General features: G+C 49.1%; 1 protein-coding gene across 2 annotated transcripts; it reads right to left on the minus strand.

Annotated features, from left to right (window-relative positions):
- Positions 1-504: 504 nt before the first annotated feature.
- On the minus strand, positions 505-14,667 carry Kif22 (kinesin family member 22). Of its 2 annotated transcripts, none has more exons than XM_023721693.1 (14): positions 14,420-14,667; positions 7,719-7,914; positions 6,457-6,584; positions 6,213-6,367; positions 5,792-6,001; positions 5,481-5,711; positions 5,197-5,350; positions 4,967-5,102; positions 3,196-3,364; positions 2,499-2,664; positions 1,879-1,946; positions 862-1,074; positions 722-781; positions 505-627 (listed from the first exon to the last, which is right to left on the minus strand). In XM_023721693.1, exons 1-14 carry the CDS (start codon positions 14,517-14,519, stop codon positions 580-582), a joined length of 2,034 nt encoding a protein of 677 aa, XP_023577461.1. In that variant the 5' UTR covers positions 14,520-14,667; the 3' UTR covers positions 505-579. The 2 variants fall into 2 exon arrangements, with proteins under 2 accessions (XP_023577461.1, XP_004623021.1); XM_004622964.2 differs by lacking the exon at positions 14,420-14,667 and adding an exon at positions 14,110-14,191.
- Positions 14,668-16,054: the final 1,387 nt, after the last annotated feature.

Here is a 16,054-nt window from a genome sequence, read left to right on the forward strand (position 1 = left end):
GAGGAGGGCCGGGGAGCCACCCAGCAGCCTGAGTCGCCTCAAGCGCGAGACCCCTGAGACGGCTGCTGATTGGCTGACGATGGCGCAGGTGGTGGGCGCGCGGGAGATGGGTGGCTTCTCTTCCCCCTCCCTTGAACAATTCACCCCCACCTCCCTCCGCCAGCGGCCGTTATTTCGCGCGCACGCGCACACAATACCGCTGTCCCTGCTGAGCGGGAGAATGAGGGAGCGCGCGCCGGGGGTACGGCTGGGGCGGGGCTAAACTCGAAGCGCGCACCCGCCTAACGGTCGTGGTTGCCCTCGTTCTTTCGCTTCAGTTTTTTGATTCGTCTCGGCCACCGTCTTCTCCCCTATCCATTCCTGTGGTTTATTTACAATCTTGGCGCTGGTTCGTGGCTTCGCAAAGATGGCGCTCACAGAAGTTTGTTGGCACTGCTCTCGGCCAACTCCAAGGACAATTACACCTCCGGTCCCGCCCCCATCGTCCCAAAAATCAGGCTGAAGCACAGGAGTAATAACTGTATTTACACCGCGGGAGGTTATACAAGGGTTAAAAAAATAGCTGTGTGCCGACAGCAGTCAGGAGGAGCCAGAGCGTTGGCCAGCAGCCAGGCCCAGGATGTTCGCCTGCAAGAGAGGGGGAGGGAAGCAGCGTTAGGGGCGGGTGCTCCCGGGCGCGGCAGCGCGGCGCTGGTTCGGATAAGGGCCCGCTTGACCTGACCTTCAGGAACGACTCCATCTGCTTGGCAGAGATGCCTTCCACGCGCTCCAGGTCCTCCACCTGCGGAGACAGCCGCGGTGGGGAAGGGGCCGCGCGGCCCGCCAAGCGCCCCCGGCGGCCCTCCCCACACCTTCCGTTACCTGCCCGAAGGGGCCGTGGAGCTGCCTCCAGCCCACGATGAGCTGGGCCTTCTTCTGGCCGATGCGCTGCAGGCTGCGCAGGTCCCGGGCAGAACCCTCGTTAAGCAGATCCAGTATCTTCTGGCGCCCCTGGGCCAGCAGCTCAGGGCTGATCTCCAGCTCCCAGCAGTCCTGGGGCTTCTCCTCCGGCTCCGAGGCATCCAGGGACTTCAGCTGCGAGCAAGGGGCGCGAGTGCCAGGTCCCGCGGCAGAGCGGGCGGGCCTGCTGCAGCTCCTGGCCCACCTCTCCAGCCGCTTCCCTCTGGTCAAATGACCCCAAATTCCTCCCCTCTGGTTCTCCTCCTTGCTCCTTATTGTCTCGACTTTAGGTTGATGCCAGTTAGTACAGTTCTAGGGAGTGTGAAGGTCCAGTGAATTGAGCATAAAAGACAAACTCCTCTTACATGGGGTGGGTGTGCGTAAAGTGGTACCGGCAAGAAGCCTTTGGGTTGACCCCCAGGACCCAGGGGGGAAGTGTCTTGCCAGGAAAGAATGAGAAATCAATAAATAATATGTACATACACAAATACACCCGCAGTTTTGGGTGAGTTCTTCGGTTACATTTTGAGTGTGTAAACACTGTGTGAGTGTTGACTCTTGGAGTCCTTGATAATATTTCCCCTAAGTTTGTAGAGGGCCAAAGCCAAGCTACACACTGTATCCTGTCAGCAGGACGCGACAGAATGGGAACCATCATGAAGAAAGGAAACAGCTAGTGAGTGGACAGCCACTGAGAAATATCTGCATCATTCCATTCCATCCTAAATACTTTTCAAGGTACCCTCCCTGCGTGTGGAACATAAGCTGGCAGACAACGGCAGGCATCAGTCACGTCGTGAGCTTCCTAGGCCTAAGGCATAGCTTATGTCCCCAGCTACTCTCACCTTTTTTTTGGGGGGGGGTACTGGGGATTGAACTCAGGACCTCAGGCTTGCCAGGCAGGCACTTATGCCCTTGAGCTATCTCCCCAGCCCTCACCTTTCTTTTGCGCCCTTTCTTCTTCAGGATATGGATCTCAGCATGTGGAGATGATGCCTGCTCCTGAACTGTGAACAAGCATTGAGAAGAGGGATGAGGGCAGAGAAGAACCTTTCTCCCTCCCATAACCACTTCCTTCTCCCATCCTGATTCTTTGCTTCTCTAGCCGTTTCGTACGTCTCTATGTGATCTTTCTTCTACCTGTATCTGAAAGTAGTCTCAGCTGGTCTTGCAATAGAATCACACACTTGTCTATCTGCCCCATTGTGTTAAACACCTCAGAGCTGTGGTCGCAGACACACGCATGCTGCAGCGAGCGCTGTCAGCACATAAGCCAAGTCCCCTCAGCTTTGCCCCAACAGCTGAGTGCTCAAGTTTAATTGCAGTGTTGACACTGATTAAGTAGGTTTGGGGGCACTCAGCCTCTGAAAGGTTTGCCATTACTACCCTGGTGCAAAGCACCCAGCACTGCTGCCAATCCTCAGCCCTTCCTGGGAATGGTGTAAGGTGGGACAGCACCAGGGCAAGAGGATAGCTGTTCCAACTAAGCAGCCCCCCCCCCCCCCCGCCTCCCCGACCTAGGTTTTCTGCATCCTCCTGGATGCTGGAGCCAAACTTACTCAGTTGTAGGGGCATCACCACAGCCTTTTTCAGGGGCTTTGCCACTGTGACTGTGTGGCAGGGAAGGGGTCGAAGCAATGAGACAGCGTTCTCCTTCGCCTCTTCCTCCGCTGCCTCCTGGGCCAGTACCTTGGCCTCCAGCTCTTTTTGTTTCATCTTAAGTCTCTGATGAAACAAGGAAAGATGTGACCTAAACCCAACACTAAAGTAGCAAATTAGGAAGAAGAGTAGGCAAAGTCTGAGGCCCAAGAGGACAGTACTAGAACCAGTGGGAGAAGCTGCCAGAACACAAGTGAAGCCCAAAATAACTAAGGGTCTTCTAATAATCAGGGGCTACCAGAGGTCAAACAAGCCTCTTTATGAAGTGGAAGACTAACAAAGGGTCCTGAATTTTGAGAAATTCACATGTAATGGGGTTGTTTTGGAATTTTTTTTTCAGCACCAGAAATGAACTCAGCACCTTGTGCTTGCCAGACAGGCGCTGCGCCAGTGAGCTATATCGCCAGCCCTATACCTCTTTTCATCTGATGTCAATTATTTTTCAAAGTTGAATCATACTAAGGACACTTGAGCAGAAGCCAAAAAACTTATAACCCAACCTGAAAACTCTAGTCCAACCTGAATGCCCTACCCTGTCTGAAGATGTTAGGATTGCTTAAGACCACTGAAATCATAGTTGTTTCTTCCAACACTCACCTCAATCTCCAAGTCCTTCTCTTCCACTGTCTTCAGAAGCACCATTCGCTCTCGCTTGGGGGTGTTTAGCAAAGGTGTCCCCTGGCTGCCCTGGGAGCCCAGCATGCGGTCCAAGCTCAAGAGGCGTTCCAGCATGGCTGGGTCCATATTGCTTAGCTTCTGCAGGGGGCTGCACAAAGTAGTTAATTCCTGCTACCCTGCTCTCTCAACACCACCTCCAGCAGCAGGATTCCCCTCCTCATCCCTTTACTTGGCATATCGTGTGAGGGTCCATAACCCTGAGGTGAGCTTGCTGGCCAATAATGAACAAGCCAGCTAGCTGCTCTGGACAGTGTCTTAGCAGGTGAAGTAACCTCCTGGGGATGCCAGAATAGCAAAGAACAAGTACTTAATGGGTACTAAGCACTAGGTATCAGGAATCTACAAAACTATCCACTTCTGAAGGTACTCACTACCTAATTCGGAAAATAAAAAAATAATAGGGTGATGGAGCTGAGGGCCAGCCTATTTGGAAAAGCAGCTGGGAAGAATCTAGCAGAGCTGACAGCCACTAAAGCCTCAAAAACCAAACCTTGACCCTGCGAACAGTGCAAAAGGCTTATTTAAGCAGAGTCCTGGCTATCTGTCCAATATTCATTCCTTCTGACTGGAATTTTCCCCCTCACCTCTTACATTAATTATCTATCAAAGTCAGTTTGATGCCATCTTTTCCATGATGCCCAGCTTAACTGAGCATTTCTTTGGTACACTGTGAACGAGCTTCTTGAGGACAGAGCCTGTGTCCTATTCTTTATATGCTAGTGCTTAAGAGAATAGGATGAGACCAATAGCTCTCACAGAACAAGCAGTGCTCCTCCCACTCCTCTGTACTGTGTGCTTAACCTGACCTCCTAGGTTATCTAGGGTTGGCCTGCCCCATCTCTGACCCCCACCTTGACCAGAATTCCTATCAGACAAGAGCTACCTGCTCACACATGGAAGTTTCAGTCTGTGCACAGAGAAGACAGGACTATGGGCAGATGGCTTAGAAAAGACAACATTGAGAAATGGTTCACGACTAGCAAGCACCATTGGTACGCAACACCTTCAACTGTACCAGCCTTATGGGGCAGTCTGTAGTGACCACTGGCCTTCTCAGGTCACCTCTGCTCAGTAGTCTTAGCATTTACACAGCTTAAAGTCTTTATCTGGACAAGGGCTAAAGACAGGCAGTTAGAACTGCACTTGGCTATTTGATTCCAGGAGGATCATGTGACCAAGCAGAATGCAAGGCTGCTAGACAGAGGTAACCTCACTGGTACATACAGGGCAGAACTGAAGGTGGGGCCGCCAGAACTGGTACAGGGCCACATGCAAAAGAGACTTGGACTATGTTGGGACTGAGGGTAAGAGCAAAGTAACATCAGGATGGCAAGTCTTCTTGGAGAGCCTCAGAGGCTGGCGCAGGCACACAGAAGGAGAAGTCTGGTGAGGTCTCTCCTCACCTCATCCTAGCCGCTGGCTCTGTTCTTATCCCCAGACCTGATGCGCCAGAAGCAAAGCTACTCATCCTTGGAACAGCTGCCCAAAGAGGTTTTGTTGACAGCATAAGGAGACTGGAGAATGGAAAGGAAGGGAAGCCCCAGAAGGAAGTCTCCTGAGGTCCCCAGTGAGCAGCAACGGACAGAATGGTCTTAGTGCTTCAGTGAAAGCAGCAGTAGAAACAATTTCACTGTCTCTGGCACTAAGCTAGCCTCAGGGAGAAGGCGTCACACCCAAGGCCATGGCTCACCTGAACCTCTGGGAGGCAGGCACTGGAGCTGCTGCAGGCTTGGGGCTCCCAGTCTCTTCTTCCTCAGAGCCTCGGGCTCTCTTGGCCTCAGATGGGCCTAGCAGTTCTTTCTGAGACAGCTTAACAGGTGGCAAGACTAGGAAAATATTGAGGGGTTGTGAGGAGGAGGGACATGGCCAGCCGTGGTACTGCTTGGTGGCCTTTCTGCCCCTGCCTCCCCTAGTCCTCACCATGAAGCTGCAGGCTCTCGTTGGTGAAAGGCCGGTTGACCACTTCCTTCGACCGAGCAGCGAAGTTGAGTGCAGAGACCGTGTCTAGATAAAAACGTCTCTCGGGAGCAATGTTGGCAATGAGGATGCTGTGGGCCGAGCCACCCAGAGAGTCCTGGGGGTGGAGACTGCCGTGAGTGGGTCAGAACCCCAGCCTTCCTGCTCCTTACTGCGACTACCCATGCCCCTGCAAACCTACAACCTCCCGTTCCAGTTCCTTTTGCCCCAACACAGGTGAATCTGACCTGCAGGAGGCGGGTGAGCTTGCTATCCCGATAGGGCACACGAGGCAGGCCCTGGTTCAGTGCATCCACCACCTTGCCCAGTACAAAAAGGGAGGCGTTGATGGCTCCGCTCTCTTTGAGCCGGAGGCCCCGGTTGCCCGTGCGCCGGTTGTCCTCTGAGCCAGCCAAGTCAATCAGGTAGAGTTTTCCCTCCCGCTGTCGAAATGGGGCCAAACGCTCCCGCTGATCCACCTGGAGAAAGGGCAAGTGCACCAGGCTTAGTTCAGGCTCCACGCGCTTCCTGGGTCCCCACCTCTGTCAGTGGGCCTAACCTTGACCAGGAGCACTGCATGACTGCGGGAGGAGCGCTGGTTGAGCCGGGTGGCTCCTACAGTCCGATTTCCACTGGCTGGCAGGAAGTGTCGCTCAAAATCAGTGAAGCTAGTGATGGGCTTCTGCGTGAGGCCTGGAATCAGGATATTTCCCCGACAGTCTTCTCGGATCACCAGGTCTCCTGATGCAGGGTCCAAGAGGTCTAATACCTGTTTGAGCATTGACAGGTGGGGCCTATTTTCCATGCTCAGGTTACTTCCTGGGGGTTAGTCTTTCCTGTTAAGATTCTCAGAGTTGTACTCTCTACCATCTTAGCCTCTGTCTCCAGCCCTCATCTCACCTCCTTACAGAGCAGAGCTTCATATTCTAGAACTTCCTGACCCTTTGTTTCTTCCCTCCCTAACCTGAGACAGGCCTCACCTTTTCCTGGTAGATCTCTAAGTAGGACATAGTGACAGAAAGAGCCCATGGCCGGCCCTCAGCACCCTCCTCTCTTGTGAGCTGCAGGAGGTCCATGAGTGCCCGAGGAATCACTCCAGGTTGCTCTGGGCTGCCCAGCATTGTATGTGTCTTGCCTGGGGAAGAGTAAAGAAGGCTATAAGGTTATGCTCTCCATCTCCCTGGCATTCCCTGACCCATAGCTATTCCACTTTAGGTCCCTTACCTGCTCCTGTAGGCCCATAGGCAAGTACACTGGCATTCTGCCCTTCCAGAAGGTGCCTCAGGATGGGTTGCACCGAACCTGCATAGATGTCTTGCTGAGAGCTCCTCTCCCCATAGAAGGCATCAAACCTGTAGAGGGTAAGGAGGATGACATCAGCAGGGGGTTGTGCAGACACCCAGACCTAGGAGATACTGGTTTCAGGTTGAAACCATCCAAATTTAATCCTGCTTAAAGACCTTAAAAGAATCCACAGAACACTTGTTCAGGGTCTGTACTGAAGTTAGGAAAGCAGAAATGACCCACTACTGAGAGTCTGAGGAATGGGCACTGCTGATGCCTGTACTAAATACAGCACATCTATGGCCCATGCACTATACTCTGGAAGGCAGGCGGTGCTTTAGGCTGCAGCAAGGATCAAAAATACATGGTGGGATGAGGCCAAAAAGAAACTAAAGTTGCCGGGCATGGTGGCACATGCCTTTAATCCCAGCACTCAGGAGGCTGAGGCAGAAGACTGCAGTGAGTTGAGGCCAGACTGGGCTACAAAGTCAGTTCAAGGATAGCCTGAAACAAAAACAAAACCAAACCAGAACCTGAAGCAAAAGTATTAAGAGCCTAGAATGGGAGCCAGCAGGCTTTCTAGAAAGAACCAAATAGTAAATGTTTCAGGTTTTGTAGGCCATTTGGTTCCTTTCACAGTTACTTAACTTTGCAACAGGAGTCCAAAGTAGCTAAGGACAATAAATAAATAAGTCATAAAACTATTTACAAAGACTCCTGGTCTGATTTGACTACAGGCTGTGGTCTGCTACTCCTTAACCTAAAATAACAGGCCAAGGAGACTGAGCTTAAATTCCTAGTAGAATTTGAAAGGAGTTGTCCCTGTGAGTTCTGTCTCACAAATCTGGGTGGTCTTCTCTGATACACCCAGCTCAGCTGGGCTGGCTGGCCAGTCTATATCATCCCACCCTTTCCTGGGTATGGCAGGCTCCTTGGGGGGCTCTCTCCATTCCTCTTGCTGTTTCTCCCTCCCTTTGCCCTCATACCCTCCATGAGACTGAACAATAATGTGTCCGATTCAGCATTTGCCCTTCCCCAAAGGAACAGTCACATTGGGCACCCAGGGACATTTCCTAAATGAACAAATGAAGGTTCAGCAAACAGTACTCAAGAGGGAGCAGGATGCTAGGGAGGCAGGTCTGAAAAACAAGCTGGGCCAGTGACAACCACAGGCCAAGGAGAGGGAGTGGCCTGAACCTTACTGGTACTTGAGAGTCTCCTGATAGTTCCTCCAGTTGGCAACCTCAAGAGAGCAGCTGTCTATGGCCCGTACACAGGAGGGCTCGCTCGTTCCCGCTGTTTCATCCAAAAATGGCCGCAGTCGCACAGCCACCCTTACTCTAGCTGGAGGAGGGCGCCGGCCAGTTCCTATCTTGCTTAGATGACAGCGACCAGCTCCTGGAAGAGAGAAATTTAGGGTATGAAGTATGGTGGTAGCACAGCAAAGCAGGAGCAATTCTGTGAGGAGGCTCAGACCCCAGCTCCCTTGGGGGAGGACTGTGCTGTGGGGGAACCCCAAGCTCCAGCCAGCCCCTTCCCTCCTCTGCAAGCGTGGAGTTCCTCAAAGCGCTAATGGGCTACATCTGCTCAGATTGACTTGCCAGAAAGCTGCAGACCCTGAGGAGCGGGAACAGCCTGCAGACCAGGTATTCTAGCAGCTCGGACAGAGCCTTGCTGGTGAAACATGGAAGAGCACCCTGAGAGCAGCCTGATAAAGCCAGCCACTCAGCATGGCTGTCTGCACGCCTTCCTACTTTCAAATGTCCAACCCTGATCAGTGGAACACCACACCCTTGTTTGTTTCTTAATAAAACAGGGGTTAAGTCAGTCTGAGGCTTCATTCCAGAGAAGCCCCAACTTCCCCACAAAGATACCCCCGTTATGCACACAGGGTCACTGGAATACACAAACTTCTCAAACGGTGACACAAATAATCCAGAACATCTCGTTAAAATTCAGATTCAGCTTCATTCGTGGGGTGATGCCTCACACTGCCTTCCTGACAAGCTGCCAGCATGTTGCTGCTGCTGCTGGGGCTGGTTCTGAGTTCCCAAGGTATATTAGACCAGCACTTTACAGAGTCATTCTCAAGATTAAAAGATTTGACATCTGATTCCTCCTGACACCAGGTATGAATTGGAATTTGTGGGGAAAGGGTTGAGACAGGATCTTGCTATATAGTTTAGGCTGACTTTAAATTCACAGTGCTCTCCTGTCTCATCCTCCCGAGTATTGCAGGTGTACGCCACCATGCCCTGTTCTGGCCGGCACAGCATGTGGGGCCGGGAATTGAACTGGGGACCATGCATTTGCCAGGTAGCTGCTTATGCCTCTGAGCTATCTCCCCAACCCTAATGTTTGCATTTTTAGAAAACAATCACACTGTGGGTGGACATCATAGCAAGGATCAGGTTGAGGAGCAACTGCCAGTCCTTTGCTGTCCCATCTTTGTCCGCAAAAGGCACTGACGTATAATTCTGTCTCATAAGCTTTTCATTTAGCTTGCTTCCAATGATAAAATCTAAGGCATTTGAATAAAATAACAAGTATGACTTATTTGTATCATCAGAAACCTAAAACAGGCTCTATTTTTGTCAGGATTAAGTAAACTGGAAAAAAAAAGGAGGAGGTATTACTCTCTCTAGTTTACCTTGGAGGAAAGCACACTAAACTTCACAGCTAATAGAATTCAAAGCTAACTCTCTTCTCTCCCACATGTGCTTTTAACCAGGATGCCTCCCTTCATGTGCCGACTGGGAGAGCTCTTGGCAGTGCTTCTCCTTGCTGGTGGTAGCAGCTGGTTACCAGGAGCCAGAGGCTTTTAGAAAGGAAGAAAAAAATGTTGCTGCAATAGAAATAGCAAGACGAAAAGGGAGACAGATTATTCTTGGAAAGAATCCTACACATAAGTAAAGCACGCACGTAAGCAGATGGTCTGTTTTAAAAACAATCTCTGGCTAGGCATGGTGGCATATGCCTATAACCCCAGCATTTGGGAGGCTGAGGCAGGAGGATCATTCAAGACCAGCCTAGGATACAAAGGCCAGCCTGAACTGTGTAACAAGACCCTTTATTAAAAGAAAAAAACAAACAAAAAAACCCTGAAATCTCTGTTCCCCTGACACACGGGGCCAACAGCACCACTTCTCATTTATGGCTTACAAGGCACTTGGGCGCTTAGTCCTCATTTCTTCATGGGAATCCTGAGAGTTAGAAGCAAGCAGGTAAACACCCACACATGCATGTGTGTGGATAAAAAAGAAATGCAAGGGCTTCACTGATTTTTCTTTTTCTTTTTTCCTTTAAACAATTTATTTAACTGAAATGGACTTAAGTTTGTTTCTGAAGTGACTTCCATTTATTTTGATACATCTTTTCCCCATGATGATTTACAAGATCTTCAAACCAATATAAATATTTTATAAATATATGAATTTTTGGGTATATACCTGCATAATACCTCAGCAACTTCTTTTTTTTTTTTTTTTTTTTGGAACCGGGGATTGAACTCAGGCCCTTGTGCTTGCCAGGGAAGCGCTTATTCCATTGAGCCATCTCCCCAGCCCCTAAAAGGCAGGATTTTTTTTTTTTTTTTTTTTGCTCCGAATGCCTTCAGGGCAGGTTTGGCTGGCTTGAGTTGTAGGGATCGAACCACAACAACCTGAGCCTGACTGCTTTGTTGAAGCAGCCACTTAAAGAACTGAGCTAAGGGGCAGGCCCCCACCTCAGCAATTTCTTTCTGCAAGAAAATACAATTACTAGGTACAGTGAAAATCTGCTGCAAATATTTCTGAGGTAAGAAGGCACCACATACCTGTTCAACTAAGAAAATCACCCTTACAACACAGGATGATTTTATTTTTACATAGGACCTAGAACACTAAAGCTGCCAATTAGGTGCTGAATGGCAGAGCAACACCCCCAGGTTATGCCATGAATTCCTAGGGAATGGGTTCCAACAACTCGGGTTCCTTTCCATTGGTCCTCACAAAGTGTGCTTCTCTCGGAGGGGCAGGCTGGTGCTTCAGTTGAACCCAGGTATCTCTCTCTTTGGCTTCCTTCTTTTTCTGATCATTTTCCTTGACACGTTTCAGGAAGCTATCACGACTTTTTGAGTGTTTAATATGCTCAATACGCACATTAATCCTCTTGGCAAGTATCTTGCCCTTAACTTGCTTGTTTACAACAATGCCAACAGCATGCTGGGTAACGTTGTAGACTCTTCCCGTTTTGCCATGGTAACATTTGTGAGGCGTTCCTTTTTGCACAGTACCCGTTCCCTTGATGTCTACAATATCACCCTTTTTGTAGATTCACATATATGTGGCCAAAGGAACAACCACGTTTTCTAAAAGGCCTGGAAAACATATACCAGGTTCCCCTCCTCTTGCCCTTTGTATTAGTTATTTTGGCAAATTACTAGAAGATGGCGGTTCTGGCTGAAAGCTCAGGGATTTTTCAAAAACTATGCAGAAGTCTCCTATGTGTCACTTTCCCAAGGTTTTTTGAGAGAAAAGAAATTTATTTTTTTAATTTATTTTTATTTTATTTTATTATTTATTTATTTATTATTTATTTATTTGGTGGAACTGAGGATTGAACTCAGGGCCTTGCACTTGCCAGACAAGCGCTTATTCTACTGAGCTATCTCCCTGGCTCCAAGAAAAGAAATTTGAAAACAAATGTCTAGGGGCTGGGGAGATAGCTCAGTGGACTAAGCGCTTGTCTGGCAAGTGCAAGGTCCTGAGTTTGATCCCTGGCACCACCCCCAAAAAAAAAATGTCTAAGGGAAGCACCGAGATGGTGGAATGCTGAGTACAGAAAGCCTCTGTGAGGGCTGGTGAGATGGATCAGTGGTCTAAAGCACCTACTTGGAACAAGCTTGGCAAAAGCACAGGGTCCGCGGTTCAATCCCCCAGCACCACATGCCAGCCAGCCCCGCCCCCTGGTGGGCTGAGCTGGCCACACACACACACACACACAAATAAAATTTAAAAAAAAAAAAAAGAAAGCCTCTGTGAGAATCTACACACAGATGCTGGAATATAGTAATATAAGGAAGACATGGGGGGAGTGGGTCCCCTGGACCCAAGAAGCATCTGAAGTGCAAATTCTGAAGTGCAAATTGAAGCCCGTGGAGAAAATGAAGAGAGAATCTTTAAGGAAGAAGGAAGTAACCTGCAGTACCTTCTCCTTGAGAGAGAAGTGATTCAAACCTGAGGATATATGGCAACCCCAGAGGCCTTGAAGGACAGATGCAACAGTGCACATAAAGAAATACACTAGCTGGCAGGCTTGAGTGCTGAGGGCTCAGTTGCCCTGCATGAGAGAGTGACTGGCCAAGAGCCATCTTGGAAAAGGGCCAACTGAGCTCAGAACTCAGCTGCAGCTGCTGGTTCCATCTCGTAGCTCCCAGCTGGGCTCAAGCCCACAGAAGGTGTGCTGACAGCTACAGGCCGAACGAGTCTGGTCTTGGCCAGAAGATGCAGGCTCACTGAGATTACCCACTACCCCACCAAAAAGCCACTGCTAGCTTGCTGGGATAAACTGGCATGCATTGGGACTCCTGCCTCCTCAAGATGACAGCAGACAAACCTGGAAATGGACTTTCTCTTTCTTTTTCCCTCTCTCTTTTGTTTTTTGTTGTGGTGGTGGTTTTGTTTCTGTTTTTTCCTTTTGTTCTCCTTCATTGTTTGATCTTCTGTTTATATGAATGTGAATGTAGTTTCCAGCCTCTCTGTGGCTGTTTGTGTTTCTGTTCTTTTTATCTCTTCCTTTTCTCACTCTAGTTTTCTGCACCAGTTTCCCAAAGTTATCTTGATCCCTCTTTGTCTTCCAGTTTTACTTCTAGTCTCTTCCTCTACTTCTCTAGTTTCTCCCTAACCCATTTTAATCTTTAACCAGAGGGGAAAATTGACATATTAAGGACTTATGGGTTGCATATAATTTTCTAGCTTGTTTCAGATTTTGTTATATAACCACAAATCTAGTTTATTACTACAAATCTAGTTCACACCGTTAAAGGTAGCAAATTAATGGTTACCTCAGTTTGTCATTTTCTAGGCTGTTTGATGCTACTGTCATTGCTGATACCACCATAGCCAAAACAACATAATTGTTCTAAATAGCTGTTCTTCATATTCTAAGACTGAGATTGACAAAGTGCCAAAGAACCAGGGGCTGGGCCAAGCAGGCAGTGATTCTCATCCCCAACCAACTGAAACAGTAGGATGATGTAACAGAATCAAACCCCAAAACCATCTACACCTGGAAGACACCCATAGACGTAGTCATTTCCTAAGGGATGTAAACGCTAGCAACAAAACAACACACCATAGGCAATTTATAAGCATCACCCCCGGAATTAAACTAAAAAAGGAAGACACTTAAATGAGATGCAACCCCAAATACCCAGTTCACCATGGGCAAACCCAGGGAGCAATGAGGTGGAAAATCTGAAAGCCACCCACCTGGCCTCTCTGAAGTGCTAACAGCAAAGCAACTGAACAAAGCTCTAGAAAAACAATCAAATCAGAAACAATGTCTCAGATAACAGCAGAGATGGTGTCCAAGATGAAAACCATGCTTAGTGACTGTAGAGCAGATACAGACCAAGAAAAAAACAAAAACACTGAGGAGGTTCATGGAAGCCACGAATGCTCAGTCTGAGAGAAAAGAGAAAGAAAACATATATAAGCACTTACGGCAGCTCAGTATCAATACCAGGGGAAGGGAAGTCTGATGAAGAATGTAGGCTCAGATCAGACGGCTGGATTTAAATTTCAGCTCTAACATTTGTTGGCTTTTGACCTAGGAGACATGACTTAACATCCATGCATCTTGTATTCCTTGTCTATAAATGGGGTGGGTAGGGGAGGCCTCAGAGTGCTTTATGAGAATTAGAAGAACAGGTAATATATACCATACGACTAGCACATGGTAGGTGGCTTCATTATTCAGCATAAAGGTGACTTGGGTTCAAATCCCCAACTCCGTCACAGCTAAATAACCTGGTGCCTCAATTTCCTTATCTGTAAAATGGGAATTAAATACCTACTTATTATGTTGTTAGGGGACTACTCACATAAAGATGCCTAGAATAAAACTGGTATAGTGGCAAATGCCTATAATGCAAGCACTTTGGGAGGTTGAGGCTGAAGGATCACAAATTTCAGCCCAGTTTAGGCAATTTATCAAGACCCATCCAACAAACAGGCCTGAGGATACTTGATACAGCGTCTGGTACTTGCTGAAAGCTCAGTAAATGCTTCATATTCATGCACCATTTTCCAGGCAGGAAAACTTCCATATAGAGAATGGCTAAGTTGCCCATTTTCAAGAGCTGATGAATGACACTGTGTCGGGCTCGAATCAAGCTCTGTGCCTGAGTCCATGGACCCAAGTGGAGGGCAGACAACAGTGAGGGCAAAGGATGGACGCACTCGCGAGCCCTGACACTTTCATCTTCCTCTCCCAGCCCGGCGCCATTCTAGACTCCTGGACAACTCTTGGGGCCCATGCCAGACTTGGACGCTTTACCCCACGAAGCTCCAGACTTCGGTGCCCTGCCGCGTCCTTGCACAGCCCAAGTACCTGAGGTGGTCGTCGCCATCTGGCGTCTCTTCAGCGGCGCGGAGGGCCCCGCATCCATCCCACTCCGTCCTTTGGGCCCGCTTCTCACATTCAAATTGCAGGGGCTCCGCCCCCTATGAGTTCCCACCAATCACAGCTATTCGTCGCCGGAAGCTATCCCGCCGGCTGGGGCTCGCTTCCGGATCCGGCAACTTAAATTTCCCCCCCCCACACCCCCGCTGAGGGCGCGTGCGTACGCACGTTGGTCGCGCAACCGTTAACGTGGGGCCGCAGTTTAAGGGAAAACCCGGAAGCTCGAGCCGCTGGGTACCTCGACTGTCGCGGCAACTGCTGAGCGCCGGAGGGGTCCGGGCTCCTCTCGTCTTCAGGCTTTCCAGTTTCCTGAGGTAGATTTGCGTAAGTGTAAACATTTCACTTCATCCCCGCCCCCCATCCCCGTCAGCCACGAATCTGGCTGGGGATCAAGAATGATCGGAGGCACTCGATCGATTCATACAGAAATTTTCCTGCGTTGAATGTAGTTCTCGCTACTTTAGTGGGAGAGAGGTGATTATATGAATAAAGAAGATGCCGCGGGGCCGGGGAGATGGCTCAGTGGAATAAGCACTTCCCTGGCAAGCGCAGGGGCCTGAGTTCAATCCCCGGTTCTGTCAAATTTAAAAAAAAAAAAAAGAAGATGCCGCCTGGAGACGAGATTATTGTGAACTACTGCAAGTGATCTTCGCTTTCTGCTGCTGCCTGCCTCCCAAGCCGTTTCTCTTGCCTGTGAGGTGGGGTCGCTTCGGGACGACGGAATGAGCGGCGCTGCGACGCCTGTCAGCTGCGTGGATCTGGTGCGGAACAGTCGCGTTGCACTCGCCTCTAGTTGTGCACAGGACCACCCTACGGTCCTTGTGTCGCACACCCAAGCGACTTTGTAACTTCGCAGCCAGCCCCGGAGTGTTAAAAGGCCTGCTTTAGCAGTTGCTTAGCCTGTCTCCCTCGCGGTCTGGCCTTAGGGCTTTAGCTGTCTGCGAAGTCGTTCTCTATACCTTCTGCAAGTTTAGGAAAGATCGGCTGAGAGGTCCTGGTTAGAGCCCTAGTTTATGTTTGTTCCGCCTGCCAAAAGGAAATGTTACAATTTGATTGATTGATTGATTGATTGATTGCAGAACCGGGGATTGAACTCAGGCCCTTTCACTTGGCAGGCAAGTGTTTATTCTACTGAGCTATCTCCCCGGCCCTGTTTTTCTTTCTTTCTTTCTTTCTTTCTTTCTTTCTTTCTTTCTTTCTTTCTTTCTTTCTTTTAGGGAAGGGTCTACGGGGTGTTCAGGGTCTCACTACTAGATTGGATTTGTAGTGATTCTCCTGTTTACAGCCTCCCAAATGCTGGGATTACAGGCTCCTGCCACCACTCCCAGTCTCCATCGCCGCACGGCAGGCCCAGGGATCTCGGGGATCTCCGGCCCCTGCGCATGCTTGCCCTTTATTCCCCTTTAATCCGATGAACTATTTGGCCGGCCCGGTAATGTTACAAAGATCTTGTTTGGCTTTATTTGCAGTTCTAGAATCGAGCAACACTTCATTCCATGAAGCAAAAGTGTTGCTAATAGCTCAACAGGAGAGATGGGGTGGGGGGGTTTATGCAGAGGAAAGGCCAAAGAAAGCAGATTCAAAGAGCAAATTGGTCATTTCTAAGTTAATTTTCTTGCTCTGCACGATTGTCATGAGGGAGATGGAATACTGGAAAAATAACATCGAGTCAACAACATCAAGTTACTTTAGGTTACTTTCACATATCAAAATTCATTATCATGCCAATTGAAACTGGTCTGATTGGGAAATCTGGTTATTTGTCCTGATAGCCTAGTTTGTTTAGTGATGTAGATCTTTAGAAGAGATAACTATTTTAAGTTTTAGTCTAATTTGTTTGGGCTCACAGCAGGAATTTAGTTGAAAACAATGA

This window comes from Octodon degus, unplaced genomic scaffold (assembly GCF_000260255.1).
Source record: "Octodon degus isolate 3935 unplaced genomic scaffold, OctDeg1.0 scaffold00001, whole genome shotgun sequence".
In the NCBI taxonomy this organism is placed as follows: domain Eukaryota; kingdom Metazoa; phylum Chordata; class Mammalia; order Rodentia; family Octodontidae; genus Octodon; species Octodon degus.

Bases quoted from the DNA above. Each gene is read 5' to 3' on its own strand.
- Kif22 (XM_023721693.1), bottom strand. From the start codon at position 14,519: ATGTTTACACTTACGCAAATCTACCTCAGGAAACTGGAAAGCCTGAAG. The intron at 5,103-5,196 runs GTGAGGACTAGG...ATATTTTCCTAG, and splicing joins CGAGAGCCTGCAGCTTCATG to TCTTGCCACCTGTTAAGCTG. The intron at 3,365-4,966 runs GTGAGCCATGGC...TACTTTGTGCAG, and splicing joins CCTGCCTCCCAGAGGTTCAG to CCCCCTGCAGAAGCTAAGCA.